This window comes from Chiroxiphia lanceolata, chromosome 5, assembly GCF_009829145.1.
Source record: "Chiroxiphia lanceolata isolate bChiLan1 chromosome 5, bChiLan1.pri, whole genome shotgun sequence".
Lineage (NCBI taxonomy): Eukaryota > Metazoa > Chordata > Aves > Passeriformes > Pipridae > Chiroxiphia > Chiroxiphia lanceolata.
In genome coordinates this window covers 30,771,090-30,794,257 of record NC_045641.1, presented here as the reverse complement: position 1 = coordinate 30,794,257, position 23,168 = coordinate 30,771,090, and the positions used below count along the sequence as shown (strand labels likewise).

The 23,168-nt window shown below is 40.4% G+C and overlaps 1 protein-coding gene across 2 annotated transcripts; it reads left to right on the top strand.

The window, feature by feature from the left end:
• Positions 1-1,617: 1,617 nt before the first annotated feature.
• On the top strand, positions 1,618-21,865 carry DBX2 (developing brain homeobox 2). 2 transcript variants are annotated; one of them, XM_032689553.1, is made up of 4 exons: positions 1,618-2,035; positions 13,984-14,079; positions 18,621-18,808; positions 20,223-21,863. In XM_032689553.1, exons 1-4 carry the CDS (start codon positions 1,699-1,701, stop codon positions 20,541-20,543), a joined length of 942 nt encoding a protein of 313 aa, XP_032545444.1. In that variant the 5' UTR covers positions 1,618-1,698; the 3' UTR covers positions 20,544-21,863. The 2 variants fall into 2 exon arrangements, with proteins under 2 accessions (XP_032545444.1, XP_032545443.1); XM_032689552.1 differs by having other exon boundaries at positions 1,683-2,035; positions 20,241-21,865.
• The last annotated feature ends 1,303 nt before the right edge of the window (positions 21,866-23,168 follow it).

Below are 23,168 nucleotides of genomic sequence, written 5' to 3'. Positions count from 1 at the left end.
GAGTAAATCCTTAAGTGTGAACAAATTCTCGAGGAGCAATTGGAAAGGCAGCTACTTCCAATGCTCAAAAGAATGTGCTGTCCTGGGAATACTTGTTTGTTTCCCTTAAAAACATGATAAATATGTATTTCTGCAGCTTAATATTACAGTGATGCATAGTACCTTCAGATGTACTCTGGGATACAACAGGCTAGATTCTGTCATTTTCTGTGGCAAGAGGCAACCCAATCTTAAAACGCTCATAGGTAAAATACTTGCATTAATATCTTCAGATGAACGCCTTCAGATTTGTAAGCACAAGTGCTCAAGCTGTGGAAATTGTTTAAGCTGAGAACAGATAGAGAATGGAAATGTAGCAGGGCAAAACATCAGACTCATCTGGGTCTTATTCTTCTTCAAGCTTACAGCCACTGCTGTAAGACAGATAGTCAGACTCCATGGGTCCCTGGCATGGAGCACTCATCAACTCTTAGGTTCCTATTCACCACAGCTAACAACATCTTAATGCCAATGCAGTAAGTGCTCAAACTGTAGCAGGGCCAACCCACTCAACGATGTGAAGGAAGGCTTGGGACATCCAAACACCTAATTTACACTTCCCTGGTATTCCTTAGTGCCACAGCATTTGTCATCCTTCCCATTTCCCATCTGAGGGCACAGATGATTCCACTTGTCCAGCTAGTTTTAGCTTTGAACTACCCTGATGTCCAAGGGGTTATGCCTCTGCTACTATACAAAACTAAGGGATGTGCTTGCTCCAGAGAATCTTGCAGGGAATATCCCCAGACTGGCGAACAGCTGCTTTGAAGTAAAAGTATTTCTCTACAAAACAGGGAGATGCTTTCAGGTCTTTGGGAACAGCATCCAATTTTAACTTTCTGCATGTGTGTTGTGTTTGAACTGCAAAATGAGACATCTTTGCCACATTTCATCGTTCGTAAGCGAATAAATAAGAATACACGCAAGGAAGTAGAAATGTATTAAGCGACCCCTGACAAAGAATGTTTATGCCTGCACAAAGCATCGTTCCAGATTTCAAGGAAAACATGATTAACAGTGCCGTGATGATCTTAATCAGATTTATTAAGACAAATGTTGAAAACCCAGCATGTATTTGAGAGGTGGGTAACTAACAGGAAAAAAAAAAAAGGCCAGATAAAAATGCCCAGAGGGAGTGAGCTAATGACTATCTTCCCATTACCTCATGGGATCATTAGGTCGACATGATCTCTCCGCGGCCAGCACCGGAGCCACCTCCCCGCTGGGACAAAGGCCAGCGGCCTTTCTCTTGCCCTCCCGTCCCTTCCACACAGGTGCAGCCCCTGGCCGGGAGGCGCCGCTCCGCCGCCATGTCGGGCCGGGCACCGCGGGACAGCCACCTCGGCTTCCCGCCCTACCCCCCTTCCCCGGGGGGCTGCTGGGCAAGGCAGCATTGTTGGCCGCGTCCATCACTCCTCGTCCCCGGCTGACATAATGAATGCGCTTGGACACACCTTCCAGCCCGGCGCAGAGGCGCCGCGTCTCCACGGACAGCCCCGCCGAGCTCTCCGCTCCGCTCCCCACAGCCCTCGGGGAGGCGTCCCGCCAGCCCGCCCGGCCCCGGAGCCCGGCGCCCCGTCCCACCTTAGCGAGGGGCCGCGGCGGCCGGGCCGGGCTGGGCCGGGCCGGGCAGGGCGAAGGGGGTAAGAAGCCTTCGCTATGCTGCCCAGCGCCCTGTACTGGGACCTGGTGGGCTCCTCTGCTTTCCTCAACCTGCCGGCGACGCCGGGCTTCGGCAACCTGGGCAAAAGTTTTCTCATCGAGAACTTGCTGCGGGCCGGGGCGCCGCCGAGCCCTGCCCAGCTCCGTCCCCTCCCCGCCAGCCCCGTCCCCCTCAAGCTGTGCCCCGCGGCGGAACAAATCAGCCCCTCAGGGGCTCCCTTCCCGACAAGATGGGCTTTCCAAGTGCTTAACCCCTCCGGGGCGGACGGCACCCGCCCGCCCGCGCGGGCCCCGGCGGCGGAGAGAGGTGGCGTCTTCCTGCCGACAGCCACAGGTGAGCGCCAGCCCCTTCCCGCGTCCCTCCGCAGGCGAGAGGCACACAGGGGCTTCCCGAGGGCTCGGCCCCGCGCTGCGCACGGCGAGGACGGTCCTAGGAGCCGAGTCCCGCTGGGTGCCGTGCCGCCGGGGCGCCCTCCCTGCTACCCCGGAGCTCAGGCCGGTGATCTCGCCCTGCCGCCGGCGGCGGGACGCCGAGGAGCGGGCGGGGGCCGGGGGTGCGGGCGGCCGGGCGGCGGTTTTCGAGTGCGGCCGGGCGGGCGGCGCACCTGCGGGTGCAGGCGTGCGCCGCAGAGCCCTGCGATGGCAGCGTCGGGTGCTGCTAAGCGCCCTTAATCGCAGTTTTTCAGGTCTCGTCCCGCAGCCTCAAGGGGTGGTAAAAGCTTCGCCGCCAACAGGCGCGCCTGGAAGGTCTCAAATCCCAAGTTTTGGGAGAAAGGCAAGCGGTCCCGTCCCCCCGGGTGGCGATAGCTGGGGAGGCCACAGCCCACTCGGCAAGTGCTCTGTGTTTGGGGGACAGCAGGGCGTGAAGGACCATGCTCCTCCAGCCAAAAGGAAAATGAATCCAAGCAGAGCAGGCAGTTTTCCGGAACTTTTGGCGAAACCAGAGGGAAGAAACAAAAAAGAAAAAAAAAAAAAAAAGAAAAAAAAAAGGTCCGTCATGAGCCCTTCGGCCCGGTGTCACACTGAGAGCCAGCGCTTTGCCGGGCGGTGGGACCAGCTCCCCGCCGCCGGGGGCCTGCAGGAACCGCTGTCATTGAACTGGAAACAAATAGGTTTACAAAACACGTTTTGTTTCTTGAACGTGCCAGTTTCCGTACAAATACATTTTGTCTGGGCATGAGTAACGTTATAAAGTATTTTAAGAAATGCGCGCTTCTGTCAGTCATGGAACCGATTGAAGTTGTATTCAAACTTAATTCATTAAATTCGATATTAGATTCGCCATCTATATTGTATTTTGCTTTTCTGTTATAATATATCGATTTATTCCGATTTTGTGTGGTATTTTTAAAATTTTTATTTATGATTATGCAATTTTAAATGTACTTAAAATCAGACAAGAAGAATCGGGCTTACTGAATTAAGTCTTTAAGGTGTGAAACCAAAAGGCTTCTTTTGGAAGCAGAAGTAACAGTTTTCTTCTCAAAGATAATTTTACCTCTATTAAATCCTGCAAATTCTTCTGCAAGCAGTTTTTGATCCTTTAGGGTGATGTACTTTAAAGGTAGGCAGGAGAGAGTCAAAGTGTATATTAACATTTCTGAATGTTTCAGACCTCAGGTGCCAGTAAGTGTTATCTTAAGCATATCAGTTATTTAAACATGTTTGTTTTAACCAACTATGGGCCAGGCTAGGAAACAGGACAAGTATCATCTTCCTGGAATTAAATGCGTATTCTCCGGGCTCCCCCTGCCTTCCCCTTATCCTCCCCTTGAAAGAAACATTCTAGAGAAAATGCTACATTTATTTGTAAAAGGAGAGATAGCAGATGCCCCAGCACTCTTCATTGCTAAAGGTAAAGTTTAAAAAAAAAAAAGAAAAGCTGTAGGTAAGTTATTACAGAAGTTTCTGAATGTCAAGTTTTTCAAATACTTGCATCCAGGATTAGTTCTTTCTTTGATTTGGTGGCAGGTCTGCCTAGTGATTTGGAGTCCAATCCTCTGTTTCTTCTGATTCCGCAGCTCCCAGTGATTTTGGCAAAAGCACCAGGCTCTTAAATTTGATCAGGGAGAAAGACTAGGTTTCCTCGTACATTGTGCAAAAGTTCTCCTGTGACAGTACACATGCAACAGTGACTTTTATATTTTAACAGGGATCTGCTGATTCTGATCTGACTTGTATGTCCTAAAGTGATGAGGACCCTTAGGTGTTTGAACTTTCATAAATTCAAATTAGACTGGAACTGCTGAAGCAGAGTTTGTGCTTGCTAGGGATGTCTTCTCTCTAGCGTAGGTGTACACTGGGGAAAGTGCTTAGACCAGACACTTGCATTTCAGAGTAAGGCTGGGGTGACCAGGTTGTGTGTTATATTTCTTTCTTCTGCAGTGATAGGGCAAAAGAGTGTTTTATCAGAACAAGAATTACAGCTTTCAGGGATTGGTGAAGATATTTTAACCAAGGAATTCGTACTAGGTAGGGGGTTTTAATTTACTGATTTTTGTGACTATTCACTGATATTTTTTTTTTCACTTTTTTTTTTTTTTTATGAATCAGCTCTTTCCTACTTGGAGCCCCCAAATCACACGGTGTTTTGGAAGATCTTTGTCCAAGTCCTTAATGAGACTTGGACATGATAAAGTAAATTTTTTTTTTAATCTTTCTGAACTTTCATAAATTTAGGTTATGGAGGGACTAAAAGTCCCCTAATAAACTCTCTTGGCATAACCTAGGGGTTTTAATTAAAAAAAAAAAAAAGCAATAGAAAGAACAACTGAAAAAATATCAGACTTTTTGGGAACAGTAATTTAAATTACTCGTGTAGTCCCGGATTCTGCTGAGGTCACCAAAAGCTCTCAGAAAGGAAGAAATTTAAAATCATGCCAGGGACTGAACTGAATAAGCTGAACTTTTTTACATGTATCTACAGCACCTTCCAAGGAAAGGCATAAAGAAAGCACTCCATTTTAGGATACCATTTAACACTCCATAAAAGTGTTAAAGAATGTAAATCCTGTATTCTTTCTGTAAACTGGAAAACTCTTATCCGTTGTGGCAAAGGAGACCAGGTGGGATGGCATTCTTGATTTGGGCCATCTGGTCATGGCAATTTTTCCTTTTGTAACTCCTCAACAACAGAGTTGGATCAGCAAGTTTCCATTCCCATAATTTACAGGTTTCAGAGGATTTAGCTGGATATTTCAAGTGCCTATCTACATGAGTGTTTTGAATTCTGCAAAATCAAAATCTGAACAAGTACTCAACACGTGTCATGTCTTAGATACATCATCTAATGAGTGCACTTGAAGTGACTATCTTTATGTTGTCTATAAAATACTAAAATCATTACTTTGCATGATTACATATATTTTAAAAATGAGATGTAATCAAATCATAGGTTTTTTTAAATTAATTTAGTTTATTTTCCTTTAAGAGTACAACCGTGTGTGTTATGTGAAAATTAAGAAGCAAAAGCAGAAGGAACGTTAATGCTCCATGATGAACTCACTTTCTGCAATGGAATTTCAACTTATACCAGCTTGGGATTCCCACAGACTTTTTTGCACCTTGCTCTGAACTACCAGTGCTGTCCTCAATTGCTACTTGCTAATTTGGATTTTAGTCCCTGGTACTCCAGTCCTGTTGTTATCTTCTGGATAATTGGAAGACTTGACAGTTTTCTTCAGTGTTTTCTGACATAGAAAAATTGTCCAGAGGCTGCTGAGGTGCTGTCTGTTGTAGCACAGGTGCTGTGAGGTCCACTCCCACATATTTCCTCACTACTTGATTTCTGCAAGTATTGTCTGGCACCAGGGCAGAGTGACCTGCCTGGGAAATGCAAAGTTACTCTGCTACCCAAAATAATTTTTCTGAAAATCTCTGCTCTTCTCATATAATTTGCCCTGGTGGAGGATGACAGTAAGTGCTTTACATTAGTGCTATGCCCATGAATAGGGTCATATGTGGAAAGAATCAGGCTTTTGGCTTTAATTTTGTCACTTTGATAAATTAACGGAGAAAGGAAATTGAAAAATGCAACAAAACAAATAAACGTAACAGTGAGATAATTCCGTTGTGAAACCTGCTGAAAAATTTAGCTTAGGGGATTTTTGCCTAAAGCATCAGAATACAGTAGAGCAGAAGGCAGGACAGTGCATATAACATAGAAGAAATCAATTAGAAACAGTATATAATGAGCATAAATTTGATTTATAATAATAAACATCTGTGCCATAGATGTAACTTTTCTTTCTGTAACATCTGAGTACTTTACATTTTGATGTATTTATCATCACATTTTGCCAGTGAGATAGGAGAGACTTCTGTGTTGAGGAGAAGCTGGAACAAAAAGAAATGATGTGGCTTGCCTAAGGTAGTACAGAAAATGGGTAGCATTGCAGGGAGATTAAACCAAGCCTTCTTCTCCAGGCTAACTCTTTGAACCAGCAGTTTTTTCCCTCTCATGTAATGACAGCATTTCTATCCTAATAATAAAATTAATACCTATATGAATCAATTTTTATTGATCCAAATCTCAATTATTGGCTATTTTTAATTAAATCTCTTGTGTTCCTTTATGACAACCAGGAAATAATTAAATTACTGAAGTTAAGTGGGTTTTTTTTTCTTTCACTTTGGTCCCCTTCTTAGTGAATTAGTGCTTATTAATTATTGATTTCAAGCCAGGATGTGTCCTCAAGCGACATGTAACACTAACTTTCAGTAATATAAAAGACAGGAAAGAGACTGTTTTATCTTGGCTCCCTCTAACTTGGGCAGCAAGTTGACTGACAAGTCTTAGGATTTTCTTGTTTTGTTGGTGTTTTCTGGGGATAGAAGGTTTCTTTAGGGTGGGGAGATCTATTTGGCATCTTTTCTTATGCTGTGGTTGTCAGGAGCGCTGAGGCACCTTTATTGTTTTAAAAGTTTGTCTTTGGAGGCAAAGAAGTTTCTGTAAGTATCAGAAATCAGAGACTCTTTTCAGGACTTTTCCTGCTTCCAGTTAACTTTGTCAGCCATTTAATAGAATTGGTTTGGGATGCCCAGCATATCTTAAAGAGTGGCTGCAAAACGTCTTTTAAAGGACAAATTGTTGTTCTCATTGTAAGGTTGCCAAAGCTAGACTAGTGCCAGGTACTCTCCAACCCAGCCACTAGTCTGGCAGTCTGTGCTCAGCAGGGAGTATGAGCATTGGCTGGACGGTGCTCCTTGTTCTGGCAGCTCTTGCCTCTGGAAAAGGAAGGGGATCCTGAGTTTGGTCCTTAGAAAGATTTAATCACTTCCAGAAGATCTCAGAGCTGCACCAGGAAGACAAGTGGAGTTTGTATAAAAGCAATTCACCAAGGGGAAACCATGGAATCAATCGTGCCTACAGTTAGTGAATTAACTTCTGTAAAATGTATTTTGTATTGCAGAATGAGCTGGTCTTCTGAAATCATGTAGTATATTCCTCATGTGTTTAGAAAACATGTGACTGTGATAAGGATTAATCTCATCAGGCAAATTCTCCTCAAGTGCAGATTTCAGGTTTCATTGTACTGTTATTTTTTTGTGTTAACAAATTCCCCTGAATTTTGGAAGGTAAGTTGTCTGCCTCCATTTCCCACTGAAAGTGTTATGCGTTCTTGTATAAAGCAGCTCTGCAAAATAACTCTTAATCTAATGTTTTACATGGTGCTTTTGTGGTCAGTCATGACCCATAGCAGGAGGCAGGTATTTTTTTCAAAACAACTGCAGGTATATAAAGCAATTGGAGGCTGTTTCAAATGTCAGATACATACACACTGATATTTATAAAGTTAGGCATCTAAATATTTTCAGTAACCTAGGCTGTGTTTCTTGGATGTGAGTTGACACAGTGGAGGAGTGGCCTTTGGTTTGTGCTGAAAAGCTTGTAAAAACTTCTCTTCAAAGGCTGCCTTTTTCTGCAGTTATAGGACGTACTTCTCTTGAGGTATTTTGTATGTATATTGAGGATTTTACCTCCTCCTCTTGAACAATTTGGTGTTGTTTGTTAATGTCCCCACCCCTGAAATCTTGTGACTATGTGAATATATCTCAAATTTCAACTTTAAGAAGTATTTCCTTTTATAAGTAAAATAATAAAAAGACAAAAACCTGTTTTAAGCCTCACGTGTTTAAAAAAAAACCCAAACACAGAGTAAAAAGAATTCATCATTTGTTATTTTCTCATTCTAACAATGTTTCACTGATCTTGAGACTTCTGTCTGGTTGGAGCTAGCAATACCGCAACAAGTAAAGACTGGTCCAGGTAGGAAATTTTAGCTAATCAGTGCATACCAGTGGAATAAACAGTGCATTGTGGTCTATTGTGAGATTTCGAATTAGGTCTGCAACAATGGAAAAACAATGAATTGTCCTCTTGCACCCTAATTTTGCTATGCTTGAGGAAATAATTTCTAAGCAAACTGTAATATGTTAAAAATGTAAGAAAATAATTTTAGTGCCTTTATGGCTGAATTTTGTATTTTTTACAGAGTCTTTGTGGCTGTACAGATGATTGTATTTTTTTGACATTACCTATGGAGGACAAAAAGAATGTCATGGTAATTCAGCTGTTTAATAAAAAGTAAATGTTGTGTCTAATCTATAGTCAGTACAGAGAGATGCCACTGGAGGACAACACAACTTACCTTCTTGTGTGTCTGTTTTAATGTAGTGCATTGTTATGTAGAGCTACTTATCTCTTCTCATTGACTGTACAGGAGGCCTAGACAAGGTGCTTAGGCAATACATTGGATTTTTAGACAGAGAAGTGAGAACAATGCCCCTTTTGACAAGAACTGGTGATTGTAAAGTGCTGGGGCACACTAGTGCATGGGCATATCAGAGAAGGGCAATGTCAGAAACAAGGCTGGTTGTTTCTGACAGCTTTCCAGATCCCCCTCTTTCTTCTAAATAGCAAGGCTGTGTGGAAAGCCACCTTTACTGCTGACACTGTGAGACCCATAGAGTCTTTGGCAAATGATGGTTTGGTTTGGTTGTTGCTTTGGATTGTAACAGAGGTGAGATCTGACACCAGCCTAAGGCTGGTTTCCTCAGGTGGAGAAAAACATGTACAGCGAATTATGCCCTAATAGTAAGGCATATGAATGGTGCCACTGAAAATTGACAGTGATTGACATGGTTTCAGATAATCCACACTGTGACACAATTGACCATTACACTTCTGTAGGTTTAAGGAAATTATTATCATGCTGTTAGCACATTTCAAGCCCTTTTTGGGGGCTACTCTGCCAATTTTTGAAAGCCCCACCAAGACGCAGCATAAAAGTGCAAGCCACATTTTAGCATCTGCCTTTGGGTAGTATTTAGAAATATATATTTGAACTTCAAACCCCTTTCTATGAATGTTTGCCAGTATTTTAAAACTGATCTGCATATGCTGCCCTGGTCTGCCCTTTTGGCTCAACTTCCTTTGAGCATTCATGCAATTGTGGTTTACAGGAATAAATGGGAACCAAATAGACAGTGACTTTGGGAGTGCAGGAAAGCCAGCTCTGAGGCGTGCTGCACCACAGGCTCTTGCAGTAAGTTTTGCCAGGTCCATGTGGTGATGATTGCCTTTGGTGGAATATGGCAGTGGCTGTTGCACCATTCTCATGGCCAGGGGCTCCCCTTCAGCTGGTTGAAATGCTTTGGGGGGTGCACAACTGCTGCTGGAATATTGCACTCTAAACACAGTAACTGCTAGGGACAGAGCTGTGACTCATTGTGAGGTCCAGGGCTTGTGGTTCAGGAGCTGAGCTTGTGGCTCAGCTGGACCACTAAGGTGGCAGAGCCACTGTTGGACTATTTGCTGGGAGCTCTTCATGACGTGAAACTTTTCCTTCAGCTTTGCAAAAGCCTGCTTTAATTATTGCCAAGAATGGATGTAAGTAGGAAATTGCAGTTTATCTGCACCCACATCGAGGGCACAAACCATTCAAGGTTCTCAGATGAAATTTGATAATTTTACTCAGAATATTTTTTATTTTCCTGCCAGGGCTGGAGCCTGGCATCACTGTGAAAAGCAGCTTGTGTGGACTTAGCAATATTTTGAGAGTTAAAGTGTTCATGCAGCTTGAGGTCTCTGGTCCCATCCTTCCTGTTTCTTGTTAGCTGGCTATAGGCAGCTTTCTGAATCATTCTTTGGAGGTGTTCCATCTCTCTTCACGGGTAAGTACCACATTTTTATCAGTTATCTTTAAAAAAACCCCAACTGACAAGGAGTGTGTGCAATGAACGAGCCTATATGGGTAGTATCAGAAGTTTACCATCAGTTTACTTTTCCTCAGTAGCCATTTTTCCTTCAGCCCTTCCCCCTTTCCTGATGAGTTATAGGCTACACTATTTTCTGAGTTACTTCACAACAGTAGAATTAGGGAAAGCAAACAGTGCCTTTAATAATAAGCCATTTTAAATGTTACATATCTGTTTGAACTGAGTTGTACTTAGGAACCTTACTCTCAAAATGGTGGATGGTTGGAAAAAAGACTTCTGATCCCACTGTCAGCATGATTTTTTAGAATGGAAGGGCTTTTGAATATCTTCAGAGTGGGCAGTATATTTTAAAATATCAGTATCTGAACTGCTCCCTTGAGTTTTAGGAGTAGGTGAGCTTGAGGTCCATTTACTTGTTTAGTATCATTTTACTGTCTGTTTGTAAAATGATTTCTATTCACAAAGCTGAATGTAGTGAGCATTATTACTAAAATTTTGTGTGCAGCAACAGTGTCAAAAGAACTTATCTTTGGTAAGAAAAAATATTTATTTTATTTTAGATATTTAATCCTTTTGTATTTATGATCCAGTACATTTTCTTTTAAGGTATATTGTACAATTTTTGGAGTGCCAAAGGGCACTTAGAGCATACATTGATATTTTGTTTTCATGCATGTGTGATGTTAAAACTGTAAAGACTGACTCTTGTGAAACACTTAGTTCTGCACAATCTCAGTTTTTATGAAATGGAGATACAAAGCAGAAAAAAACATAAGTATCCTGAATACAAATTATTAGGATTTGGCCCCTAGTTAATGTTACTATACATGTTTGGGAGCATCAGCTGCCTTTTGGTTACTGTGTATTTTGTTCTGGCCTAAAAAATACAAAACTAATATGCTGACATTTCAGCAATTTTCAGCCTTATGTGAATAGCAAACAAGGTTTGCTTTAGGTCTCTTGGCCAACAATTATTGGTAGTGTTGCCATGAGATACATGGAGAGAAAATAAAAGCATAGGCAGTGCTTTGTCCTCAGCTCTGCTAGATATTGTGTCATTCCTACAGCTACAAACTCAGTATAATTCTGAAATGCATATATATTAAATATATAATTTTTCTCTGAACAATTTTAATTCTGTTAATGCAGGTTCATGCAGGTAGTGGAAGCCATTTAATGTGTTGAATAGTTTGTGTTGTTTTTATCAAAGATAAAAAATATACTTGGATATATTAGGTTGAAGCATTAACGTTTTTCTCTGCATAGAACTCCCAAGATAGCGTTGAGTATCTCTGTATTATGTCATTTTTTTTACTGATGTGACTCTGTATAACCACTAAACATTGTTTTGAGTGCAACAGCTTCGGTAGACTTGACCTAGGGATGTAGTTTGATATAAGTAATACAGATTTCACTTGTGTATTGGTAGCTGGAGCACATTAAAGAAGTTTATGAACTAGACATACTATACATGTTGGCTATAGACTTAGAGAGACATAATGGCATTGTTTATTCCTCAGGGTCTAGTTTAAATCAGTCTTGAGAAGTGGTCTCAGGAACGTCTTAATTCAGAGTTACATGAAGATATCTCCTGCATCTTAAGCAAATATTCTGCCTTGAAGGGATATGTGCCATGCAGGCAGAAAAGACAGCAGTTGGTTGAAGGAATTAAGTAAAATGCCCAAGAAAGCCAGACTCATGATTTCCGTTGACTTGAGCAGAATTAGTGCCAAAATCTCTGCTGTTTGCATCATGATGCTTTGCTAGTGCATTGAATCATTGCGAGCAACCAACAACTTCCATGGAAATATGTTGCTTCTTCAGAGTTTGCTTAAGCAAAATGTCTCAAGTTTTGACCTTGGTCCATCTTCAGACCTTTACGCTAGCAGCTTCCTTGTTGAGAGATTTAGTGAATGGAGGAAACCTGTCCTTTCCTATTCCTGTCTTTGTAGGCGCATGCTGTCTATCTGAAGTAATAGCTTGTTCAATTTATCCAAGTGTCTTCTGGATATATCTCATACCATTTTGAGCATCACATTATCAAAACAGAGCAAGGAGATGGACAGAGTTGAGAAACCACAACAGGGAATATCAAGGACAAGACAACAGATCTGCCTGAAATTGTGTGGTATGAATAAGGTGCTGGAACAATGATTAAAGGGGATAGGGCATTATGGCAGCCAAGGAATATCCAAGACATTTGAAAAGGAAGCAAAGGAATGGAGTGTAGCACCTTCTGTATACTAAGCTGTACTTTTAGAAGTGGAGAGTTTTACCTGACTGTAAGGGAAACTTGATAATGGCATGAGGAATGTATCTTCCAAGGAAGGGAGGGAAAGCTCTTAACTTGGGATTTGAGAACTGCAGCAGATAAAAGATATTGTGAATAATGAGTTCTGTCCAGGAGGGTAGCTGTTTTTATCTGGCAGGTCTTTATCTTCTGCAGCTCCCGTGCTTCTAGAGTTAGTAGAATCCTTTCCAACTTAGACACTACACCCTTGGATACATAAGATAAGTAATATTTGGCTGCACGTTCTTGACTATTTTAAGTTTCTAAGGACATGGTTACACATTTGGTGGTCTTTTCCGGAAAAGAAGCTTTAGAATGCTAATGCCTGATATAATTCATTCCTTTTTGTAAATGTTTCGCAAGCATATGTCTCAAATAGGCAATTAATTTCTCTTGGAGTATATTTATATTTCATTACAGACAACAAGGTTTCAATGAAAACCTATACTGACAAAATGCTTATCTATCAGCAATTGCAAGTAAATATTTTAAAAATTGTTTAGCATTAGACTTTTAGAGGAATAGTTTATTGCTCTGGAATAACAGCAAATTGAATAGTCAGAAAACTTATTTCAATGCCCTAATATATACTGGGGAACCTAACTGTGAGTGATCTTTATTTTTAATTCCAGTTGGAAAACATTTAAAAATTAGCAGCATGGCTTAGACATTTACCTATTTATCTACCTTTCTCCCTGATTATTGATTTCTTGTTTCTTTTACTTGAGTACGCAATAACTTCTTTTTTAAAAAAAATTAATCGGGTTATTTTTAGAGATCAGCTACAGGGCTGGGTCTAGAACCACTTATTTTCTCCCTAAACTAAATGAGGAGAGTGATGTAAATGTTTTGATGCTGATCACATTTTGTGAGTGTATAGTTCTAGCAAGCATGATGCATCTTTTTTCAAAAGAAAAAACCACTCCATTTTTCATAGTTGACTAGTACAAGCAGAAAGGTAATTAATCTTAATGGAAAATCCTATGAGCCTTACAGAAGAAAATTAAAGGATTAGTAGATAATGAAGACCTTTCCAAGATGTGGAAGCACTTTTTAGACATAACAGAGACTTTTGGTTCATTGGTTAAAAAAAATGCATAAAAATTTTACCAAGTATTATCTAATTCTGTGGGTTGATTTTGCAATTTTTTATTGTGTGAAACATAGCCTTCTTTAGCATTTGGTTTATTTAAATTTAGAGCACTTTTCCAGCAAGACTAAGCTGACCATCAGGCCCTATAGCTTGGACCTGTAGAACTCAGCTGGTTCATCTTATGGCATTTGATTCATAAAGCTTTCTTATTGAAGACGTTACTGGTTTGAGCACTGTTAACATCATTGGAATACAAACTGATTTTGTTTTCTAGGATGTCATGCTTACTAGAGTTATTTTAAATAACTTTTTCAGATTCATCATACTCATTATTTCAACAACATTATTAAAACAATGTGTTCAATACCAATATTTAGGGAAAAAATCCATAATTACACCAATTACAGAGGCAAATTTCAAATCTGCAGAGCTTCATTCTTATGATAAATATATCAAGAGTTCTGTGTATTATAGCTAAGCTACACATGTAAAATAAGTTTGCTAGATTAAAGAGCAATTACTTGGTTTATCGTTGTTTGCCTTAAAAATATCACCATCTTGAAAAAAGGAAAAAGAACTTGTGGGGCAGGACTTTACACACTGACTTTTTGGAGGACTGTTGTTATGAATATCACCTAAACTCAATGGATAATCAATTAGATCTATGCTTTCTTTGCAGCTCTTTCCAAACACGTTTTTCTCCGAGCCCCGCCATTCTACTCAGCATGCTGCGGTGGGTCCTGTCAACACCCTGCATCCCCCACTGCTTTTCCAAGTAAGTTTTTATGCTTCATCAGTAATGCTTGAGTTATTCTGTAAACCAAAGCAGCAGGATTTAATGTGTTCTGGAAAACTAATTGGTGATGCAATGGCAGCAGCTAATTCCTTCGTAAAATCACAGCAATCCTATTCAGAGGGTTTCCAAAGATTTATCAAACTTAAGTACACTGAGCAATTGTGAGAGGTTTCTAATGGCATTGAGACAGTGAGACACAGCTAACCTAGGAAAGCTCCTTGTTTTCATTTTGCTAGAAACAATTCTTTAAAATCAGTAACTCTTCTAAAAATCGGTGTCAATAAACGTTTGCAAATAAGAAAAGAGCTGAAGGATCATAAAATGTGTGCTGCATTTTAATGTTTGTTAGGGACAAATTATGATTCAGGAAGCCCTAGCATTATTTAAATACAAGTAATTCTTCTTGCAGCAGTCAAATGTGTGCATGTTTAACTTGTTTTTTCTTTTTTAATCATAATGCAAAAACTTGAAGAAGTAGGTTGGAGAGAATTTTGACCAGCATGCACTATCTGTTCAGGATTAAGACCTGGAATGCACTTCCATTTAATCCAAAACCAAATTTAACCTTGATTGGGAAGATTGCCTACCATAGTGTAAGAACAGTCATAATTTTACATATTTATGGCTCAGTAATACAAACAGAAGGAGCATTTCCTTGTTCTTCAAAACAGAAGCACAAATCGCGTGTCAAATCCAAATGAAAATTGGAGCTTATACGTGCTCTAGCATATACTTTTTTATCACGGTTGCATTCAAACCCTTCCTAAGTACATGCTTTTTATGAATGTTTCAGAAGGGCAGTTGCTAAGTTGAATGATTCTTGACAAGTGAGGCAGCAAATGCTGGCAGTTTAATGAGCTGCAAGTTTCTGAGCACCTCTTTAGGGGGCTGACACTTTCCCACAGAGCGTTTTACATGGCCTCGGCTCTCCCACAATGGTTGACAGCACCATGACCAATCACCACTTTCACTTTACTCATCCACACGCGACCTCACCACAATTTTTCACTGTGCAGATGAACTTTAGGAACCATTTCACATTGAAAAGGCCTGGGCAAGGGTCAGTTGCCCTTTTGTATGGCCATAAAGCAATACTCTATGTGCCAGTCTTTTCTCCTGTCTCACATTCCAAGGGATTTTCTGGACACTATTTAAAGCACTTGACTGAAAAATAAAGCAGTGAATGAAACTGACTTTTATAGACTCATTCTAGCTCATCTTCCCATATAACCCTGTCTACCTGAAAAGGGATTTAGTGGATGAGCTGAGTGTATACAGGGACTTGGTGAATACATAGGCCCATTATCAACTGTGGGGATTGTTTATTAACCAGGACGGATACACTACTATTTTGGAAGTGACCTATTAATTGTCCATTTAACTAGAATGTATTGAATTCTAATGAAAAAATGGAAACCATGACTAAAGCTTTTACTTGCTCCTTCAAGGTGGTCTCTGACATAAAGGCAAATGAAGATTGTTCCACAGATTAAGAGGACATTTATCACTATATATTAGGATACAAAGGAAAGACTTAAAAAAAAACCCCAAAGCAAAGCAAAAATCAAACCAGAAACATAGGAAATAGTTAGTAAGAGTCATATTTATGTCAGCAGAACACTAAACCTTTTGATGCACGTTCAGAGTGACAAGCTGCAAACTGACATATTTAATTTTGCTGTAATTGTTGAAATATATAAATGACTGCCTGTCCCATTGTAGTGAAAAACCCTTTAATTCACAAAATGAAATTTAGTTTTTGTGTAACAGTTGGAGTACATTTTAGAATATGAGTTATTCTTAAAAAAATTCTGTAGGCTAGGCAGTTTGGGATAAGTTTCAAATATTTTGACCAAATGGCTGTTTGCTAGTGCTTGTGAGCATCCTGCTCATAATTAAATTCTGTTTAGTTAATCTTTTAACTGTGTCTTAGAGTGTGTAGATGCTTCCCTATTAAGTTAGTCTAATACAGGTGTTAAGCTGTACCCTACATACTGCCTGTATGGGAATTAATTGGTGCCTTGGGGCTCCGGCAGGAGGTTGTTTCCTTGCTGATTGACTGTTAACAATCAGCCAGGCAAGACAAATTTTAAGGGGTCACATAATCTGGCATCCTCTGTCCTCGGCTGACAACTCCATTGTGGAATGGAGGCCAGGAGGCAAGGACCAGCCCTGTTATTCCCTTCCTGGTGTCTCTCTTCCTGCAGTGGGGATGAGAGAAGGTGCCAGCTCTTCTGCTGCCAGACTGTACCTTCCAGTAAATCTGAGAATGGTGACAAATTGGCAGAAACTACTCAGACACTGCCTGGAAAAAGATAACTAAATTCACCAAATTTGAGCAAGAAAGGGAGAAAAGATGCTTGAGGAAGAAAAGCCCCCAGCTTGCCCCCAGCTTCATGGGCATGATCAGAGCTTGGGGTGGGGGTCTTGAAGGGGCTATGCACTCTTCAGAGAAATATGAACCTGGCTTGCCCTTTGCAGAAACCTCCATTGTGGCATTTTGACTTTTGTTCTGCAGATAGTTTTTTTGGTTTGGATGAAGTCTTACTGTATCTCACTGTGTAATAAATATCAAGACATTAACCAGTAGGTTATGATTTTTGTATCTGATCTCAGATATAATTTTGAAAATTGAAAATGCATCTGTATAAATTTAAGATTATTTGTGATGTAACATTGTAAATCATAATAATTACTTTTTATCACAGGCTGTTATGAGGGAGAAATATAAAGACCAGTCCTTAAAGTGTAGAAAAATTCAAGAAAAGTATTGACAGAATGCAATGGTCTCTAAATCAGTAACATTTCACAGTGGCATCATTCTATTCTTGCTCAGCTTCTGATATTCTTTCTCTCCTGGTCACAGCTGGAAGCAGGATGCAGGGGTAGTATATGTCATATCAAACCAGTCAAACATGCACCACAAAAGTAGTTAGTCAACTTTGCAATACATACACATATACACTTCAGTTTCTCATCATGATACTACAATATCTTCAGTATATGTGTGTTTGTTTTTCTGTGTGTATTTAAAGACAGGTATATCCATGTGTATATATGTATAATATACAGAAGGTGAAGTGTGATGTAGCCCCAAGGAACAATTTGTGGGAGCTGCATCTGGATTTAATTAGAATTTTCAAGAGCACTATATCATTTTGACAAACGTATTTAATTTCCCCCCACCCCATTACGGCTGACTAGAATAGACAGACTTTTTCACCAAAAAATGTGCAGTCTTTTAGAGAATCTGCTTTTCATGGGGAATTTGCCATTGGGTTTGATATGAAAATTATCAGATCCTTGATAGAAATTGAACAGCAACACACCTTTCCAGCTGCTGTAACTATAAGCTACGACAGCAATCTAGGCCCCTGTATATGAGGTGGACAACAGGAGGACAGCCTGCATCTTCAGAGTCTGAATTGCCACTCCTACAGAAAGATTGCAGGTGTCAGTGGTTATATAGCCATGGCACAGGTTTATGAGCAAGAGAGAAGCTCTTTCCTGGCCTGCTTGTATCTGCCCCAGTTATCACACCCAGTGCCTGGTGATGGGCACTATTCAACTGGCCTCTGGTCCTGCTCCGTGGGTGAGCATTTGAGGAAGCTGGGAGTGATGAAGGCATACCAAGGCTCACCGGGGACTGCTCCTCATATACCATATGCTTAGAGGGAGCATGGGAAAGCACTATGGCTTTAGGTTTTATTTGGTGTGAGGAATGCAAGAGGTTTATCTGGATTTGGGTTTTCTGTGCTCTTTGTGAGGCCAGTGAAGGGACAATGCAAACACCCCAATTCTCCACTGCAGCTCTGTCCCCCAGCTTTGAGCTGTTTTCCAGGGTAGGATTCACTCTAGGCATAGGTCAAGGGGATGTGATTGGATTCGTTGAAAACTGCCCTCCCTGGACTTGCAATGAGATGTCAAAGGATTAGAAACCAGGCTGAAAGGAGTAAGTCCAAGTACTCCCCAAATCCTCTAATAAAGAAATTGCTGTGGTTTCCAGAATAAGTGAATGACCAGGGATTTTCTGAGAAATTTTTTACTCTGAAAGCCTTTAATTAATTAAAAAAAACTAAAGAAAGCCTACTTAGTTTCTTTGAATCAGTATTAGAGACCACTTTTATCTGGTTTTACACTTCACGCAAGGATAAAATAAACTCAAAGGAAAACTTATTGCAGTTTATTCAATGATGATGACAGGCAAAGGAAAGTTGAGAAGTTTCTCTCTGACTGTATTTGAATTTTGCAGTAGCATGGGCTCTGTATTAATGTTCCTCTATGAACTCATCTGATTTACTTTGTACCGTGTCAAGGGGAGACTCTTGACTACTGACAACACTTCTGGATCCAAATGAGGATTTGGTCCTTAATGAACATGACTGAAACATTACAACACACTTATAACACCAACAAATCAAAATTGGGACAAGAGTCTGCAAGCATTATAATGAACAGCACTTATGTGTTTCTCTGATATGTGCTAGATATTATAGGAAACTCTCATCTATTTCCACTAGGAGAGGAAAGTGTGCTGCCTCTTCTGACCCAGGAGTCTAACTCCAAGTCCCGGAGAGGCATATTAAGAAGAGCTGTCTTTTCTGAAGACCAGAGGAAAGCTTTGGAGAAAATGTTTCAGAAGCAGAAGTATATTAGTAAAACAGACAGGAAGAAATTGGCCCTTAACCTGGGTCTAAAGGAGTCTCAGGTAAGGAATGATATTATATCTGTGGCTTTCTGTCCTTTTGGGGAAAAATCTTTAAAATGGCTTTGAAGGAGGAAAATTGAACAGCACAGGGGCAGCCCTGAGCTCTTCCATGGCGCAAAGACCTCAGTAAATCAATGGCAATTTTAACCAGGGAGTGCTTGAACAGTTTCCTGGTTTATTTCCTCTATTTATACATTCAAAAATTGATTGCTCCATTTTAATACAAAGCAGAAGAAACATGACCTCTGCATTTCATTTCTGTCTCCTGTTTTCTGTCTGACAGAGCCCCCTTGAGAGCTTTGGGGTAGGGAACTATGCTCCATCCCACTGCTCGACAGGCAGTGATCTAGGCAGAAAACAACAGAGCATAGGGCCCTCCTGAGTGCCCTTTGCACTTGCAGATGAACAGCTAGGGACAATGCAGTCAACAGCACTTGCTCTGAAACCATTCTGCCCCAAGAGACAGGCAACCATCCCTACAGAAAGAAACTTGTCTGCACAAGGAAAGAGATCTTAAGAGCTGAGAGATACTGTAGGAGGAAAAATTTTTTAGGTTGACCTTCTAAAATACTCCCACTTTACTTACCAATTCACATTGCATGAGATTTTTCACGAGTCTGAGCTGGCTTCCAGTGAGCTGTTCTGACTGAACAGGTACATTAATAGTGGTGCTGAGCAGTAATAGCCCTATCTGGAATCTCAGCCTGAGCTAGCTGCAGATAAAAACAAAGGAAAAGTGCTTGAAGGGCACAAAACCTGAAAGAAACTGGAAAAAGTTTGTGAGGGCATGTAACAGCAGAAAATGAACCTGTTAGTTGCTGATAGGTGGGATTCTGAAGGTGCTGGAGTAGACACAGCCCTCTAGATTACATTTGAAAGACTAAGAGCAGGACAGCACACTTTTGTTCCTTTGCGTGCAACAGGAATGAAAGTTCTTAAGACATGAACGGCAGAAGTTGTCTGGGGGACAGAAAAGTCTAGGAGTGGTGATGGGATCTTTATCTTGGAGATTTTCAGAAATTCGTAAGGCTCTCATCAATTTGATATAACTTTGCAGTTGGCTCCACTTTGCACAGGAGGTCAGATCGGTGGTCTGCAGTGATTCCTTGCAACCTGATTGACTCTGTTGCAAGCACTGCAACAATAAACTAAAACAAGCAGTTTGGTGTTTCTCAGTGTGATGAACACCTGTTGGAGGTGGTGAAAATCAAGGAGAATATTTGGCCCAGTTGTAGTAAATAGTGATGAGAAAATCCTCAAATAAAGTCAGTCAGCTAGCTTCATCAGATCTCTACTATAACAACGAATAAGGAAGGAATGTGAAACTAAGAGAATGGAAAGAAAAAAAACATTTATTATGGCAAAGTTGTTTAAAGAAAAGAATGATAATAAACTTTCATTGACTTGCAAACAGGTGAAAATTTGGTTTCAGAATCGAAGGATGAAATGGCGAAACTCCAAAGAAAAAGAAGTACTTTCAAACAGGTGCCTCCAGGAAGAAGGTCTTCAGGAGAACTACCTCTCACGGTCTACCATGAATTTTACCTCCCCGTGCCCATCTGTATGGCAAGTGTCTGAGGAGCAGACAAGTCCAAGGTGGAGGGAGAATTCTCCAGGAAATTCTGAAAGACTGACTAATACACAACCACCGCCAAGAGCAAATTCATCACAGAGCCCTCTGTATTTGTATCCTGACCAAGACACTGCAAACAAGGCAGTTACATCATCAGTGTAAGGAAGTAGGGGCAGTTTGTAAATTGAATGGGAGAGTGCAGCCTTCAAATGAGCAGTCTTTTAAGACTAACAATATTTGAACATTGTAAAGCTAACTAGTTTATGACTTCAAAATTTGCTAAAGTCTAACACCATTAAAATTACAAAAACTAATGACTTAAGAAGTATTCTTCAATACTCAGTCTTTTCTTGTGTTTTTTTCCAGTCTTGTACTGACCTTAAAAGTGAAATAGGAACTGATGGTAAGTAAAATGAAGTGAAGAGCATAAAGCTGTGCTCTGATTTATACATCTGCACTATGTGTGATACTCATTAAAAACACACTGATAGAGAATCACTTTTATCTCTCATTGTAGTCAGACCAATTAATTTCTTTTGTGCATGAGATAAGAAAAAGCCTGTTTCTTTCAAGCCAGTAAGTGGTTTTGGGTACTTTTTGAAATTCATGAAATAACACAATAGATTCATAGGGATAAACATAAGCATTTTTGACATATATTCTCCATCTGTCCTCACCTGTGTCACTATTCTATTAGTGTTGAATAGAATGGTCACAGGTCAGCTGATAACCCTGGTAAAGTGCAATACTAAAGGGCAACCGACCTACCCTATAAAATATTCCATGTTTAAGTAACTTATGTGAATGCGTACTAGGAAATTCCATTCACTAACTCCTGTCTTTTCTCCCATGGGTAAACTTTACCGCATTCTTAGCTCTGAATTTCAGTGGCTTTTGTCAGGGTGTTAGTGCATTCTGTTGTAATCTCTTTGGTATTTCAAAACTGTAACAACAGTATGCAGAATTGTAGCCAAAATGCACTAAGCAACAGACCCATAACTGGAAAAATTGCCACTACAGCCATCTCAGAGAAGTGCTTATGGAGATGGTGTACCACAGTAGCCCTGCTTGTGACTTACTCCTGTTTAAGCTGGTGCCGATAGGAATACATTAGCATGTGTCTGTATCAAAGACAGGGCAGTATGCTGTATAATACAAGTAGCCTCGAATAATATTATTAAAGCTACTTAAAATTACTTGCTTGCTTCATCTGATTTAAGGAAATCTCTCCATGAATTTAAGTGGGTTTTTTGTTTGTTTTGTTTGCAAGGCTATATAGCTCAAGATGGGAGCAGAACACTGTTTTTCTCTATCATACATTTATGGATGCATTTGTTGAGAAGAGAGACTTAAGATTTTATGTTACAGGCAAAATCTTCTGGAGAACATTATGGTTTTATAGGGACTGTTTGCTTTCTGGCATTCATATCTTTTATAGGCAAAAGAGATGATTATGATAATATCGTCTGGCTTTTCTCATCATACGTGCCATGAATGTTTCTGATTATTCTTGTCTTGAGCTACAAATCTTTTGAACTGTATTGTACATCTTTCAAAAAGCCATACAATTGTTACTTAATGTTTTACCTTTTGATAGATGATCTACCATTCCCCTTGTTACATTGTATATTTCCCATGTTTCATTCCCCTTATTACATCTGGGAGGTGAAGTTTAGATACATTTGCAGCTAAAAAGCTTGAGATTGTATGATGAAGCTTGTATCATAAAATTTTACGTGATCGGGTGAGTTTTGTATCTCACCTTGTGCACGTCCTGCCTTCTCAGTCACCAGCTGCAGTCCTAGTCTTGCATTATGTGTCATTCCTTGCATGGGATTTCCTATGCTTGATTTAAAGAAAAAAAGCAATTACACAAAAATTAAAAAGTTACTTTTTCCTTCAGTTACAAACCTTCATTAGTGTAAGCTGCCTGGATACCTACCCTCAGAAGGCCCTTGAACACATTTGGTATGCCATGTGTTATATGCTGTTCAGTAATGTCAGGAGATTATTCCTGTCTTGCAGTTGAAATCCCAGAACCAGCTCAGATTCTGCCTAAAGCCTTTTGGGGAACAGACAGATTGTGTACACATGGGGATGGATTTACTGTCCAATTGTCTTGTTGAAGTCATAGTCCTGCCAACTTCTACCTGAAGGACCAACAAAAGTTGGTGGCCCAGATACTTGTGAAATGGGATTGCAGATATCTCTGAATTACTGTCGAATGATCAAGCGGTGGTACATGTGTGTGTGTATTCATCAGTGCTTCCCATTTGGGAGGAAATCAGTGTATGGTGGGGGTGATTGGGGTTTTTCCATCTCACCTTTCATGGAAAGGGAGTCTTCACAGCTGCTCATGTTCTTTTACTGGAGGTCAGTCAAGCATTAGTGTTAGAAGCAACACTTGGAGAGGGGAGATGCAATTCAGTGCTCTCTGCGAAATTCTTTCAGTTGATGGTGTTATAAGCACAAAATGTGAACTGCTGTCAAAACTGTGGGCTGATGTACTGAACAGAATACATGTGAAAGATGTCTCACTGAGGCAAAGATCAACCAAGGCTCACACAGAATTGGTTTCACAGTTGTAATATGACACGTTTTAAATTGAATAAATTCTGATTTCACCGTAGCTTGTTAAAACTTACACCATCTCATAGTCCTCCAAATCTCTTAATATCTCCTATCAGTATTCTTAATGCCACAGCTAGAATAGTTTCAGTATGCCAGGTGAAACATTCTTTACTTGAAAATGCTGATCAAGCTATCTTAAAAACCTAGAATTATACA

Excerpts from the sequence above, each read along its gene's own strand:
- DBX2 (XM_032689553.1), top strand. The coding sequence starts at position 1,699 with ATGCTGCCCAGCGCCCTGTACTGGGACCTGGTGGGCTCCTCTGCTTTC. Across the intron at positions 14,080-18,620 it reads ATCCCCCACTGCTTTTCCAA|GAGAGGAAAGTGTGCTGCCT; the intron begins GTAAGTTTTTAT and ends TATTTCCACTAG. Across the intron at positions 18,809-20,222 it reads TGGGTCTAAAGGAGTCTCAG|GTGAAAATTTGGTTTCAGAA; the intron begins GTAAGGAATGAT and ends ACTTGCAAACAG.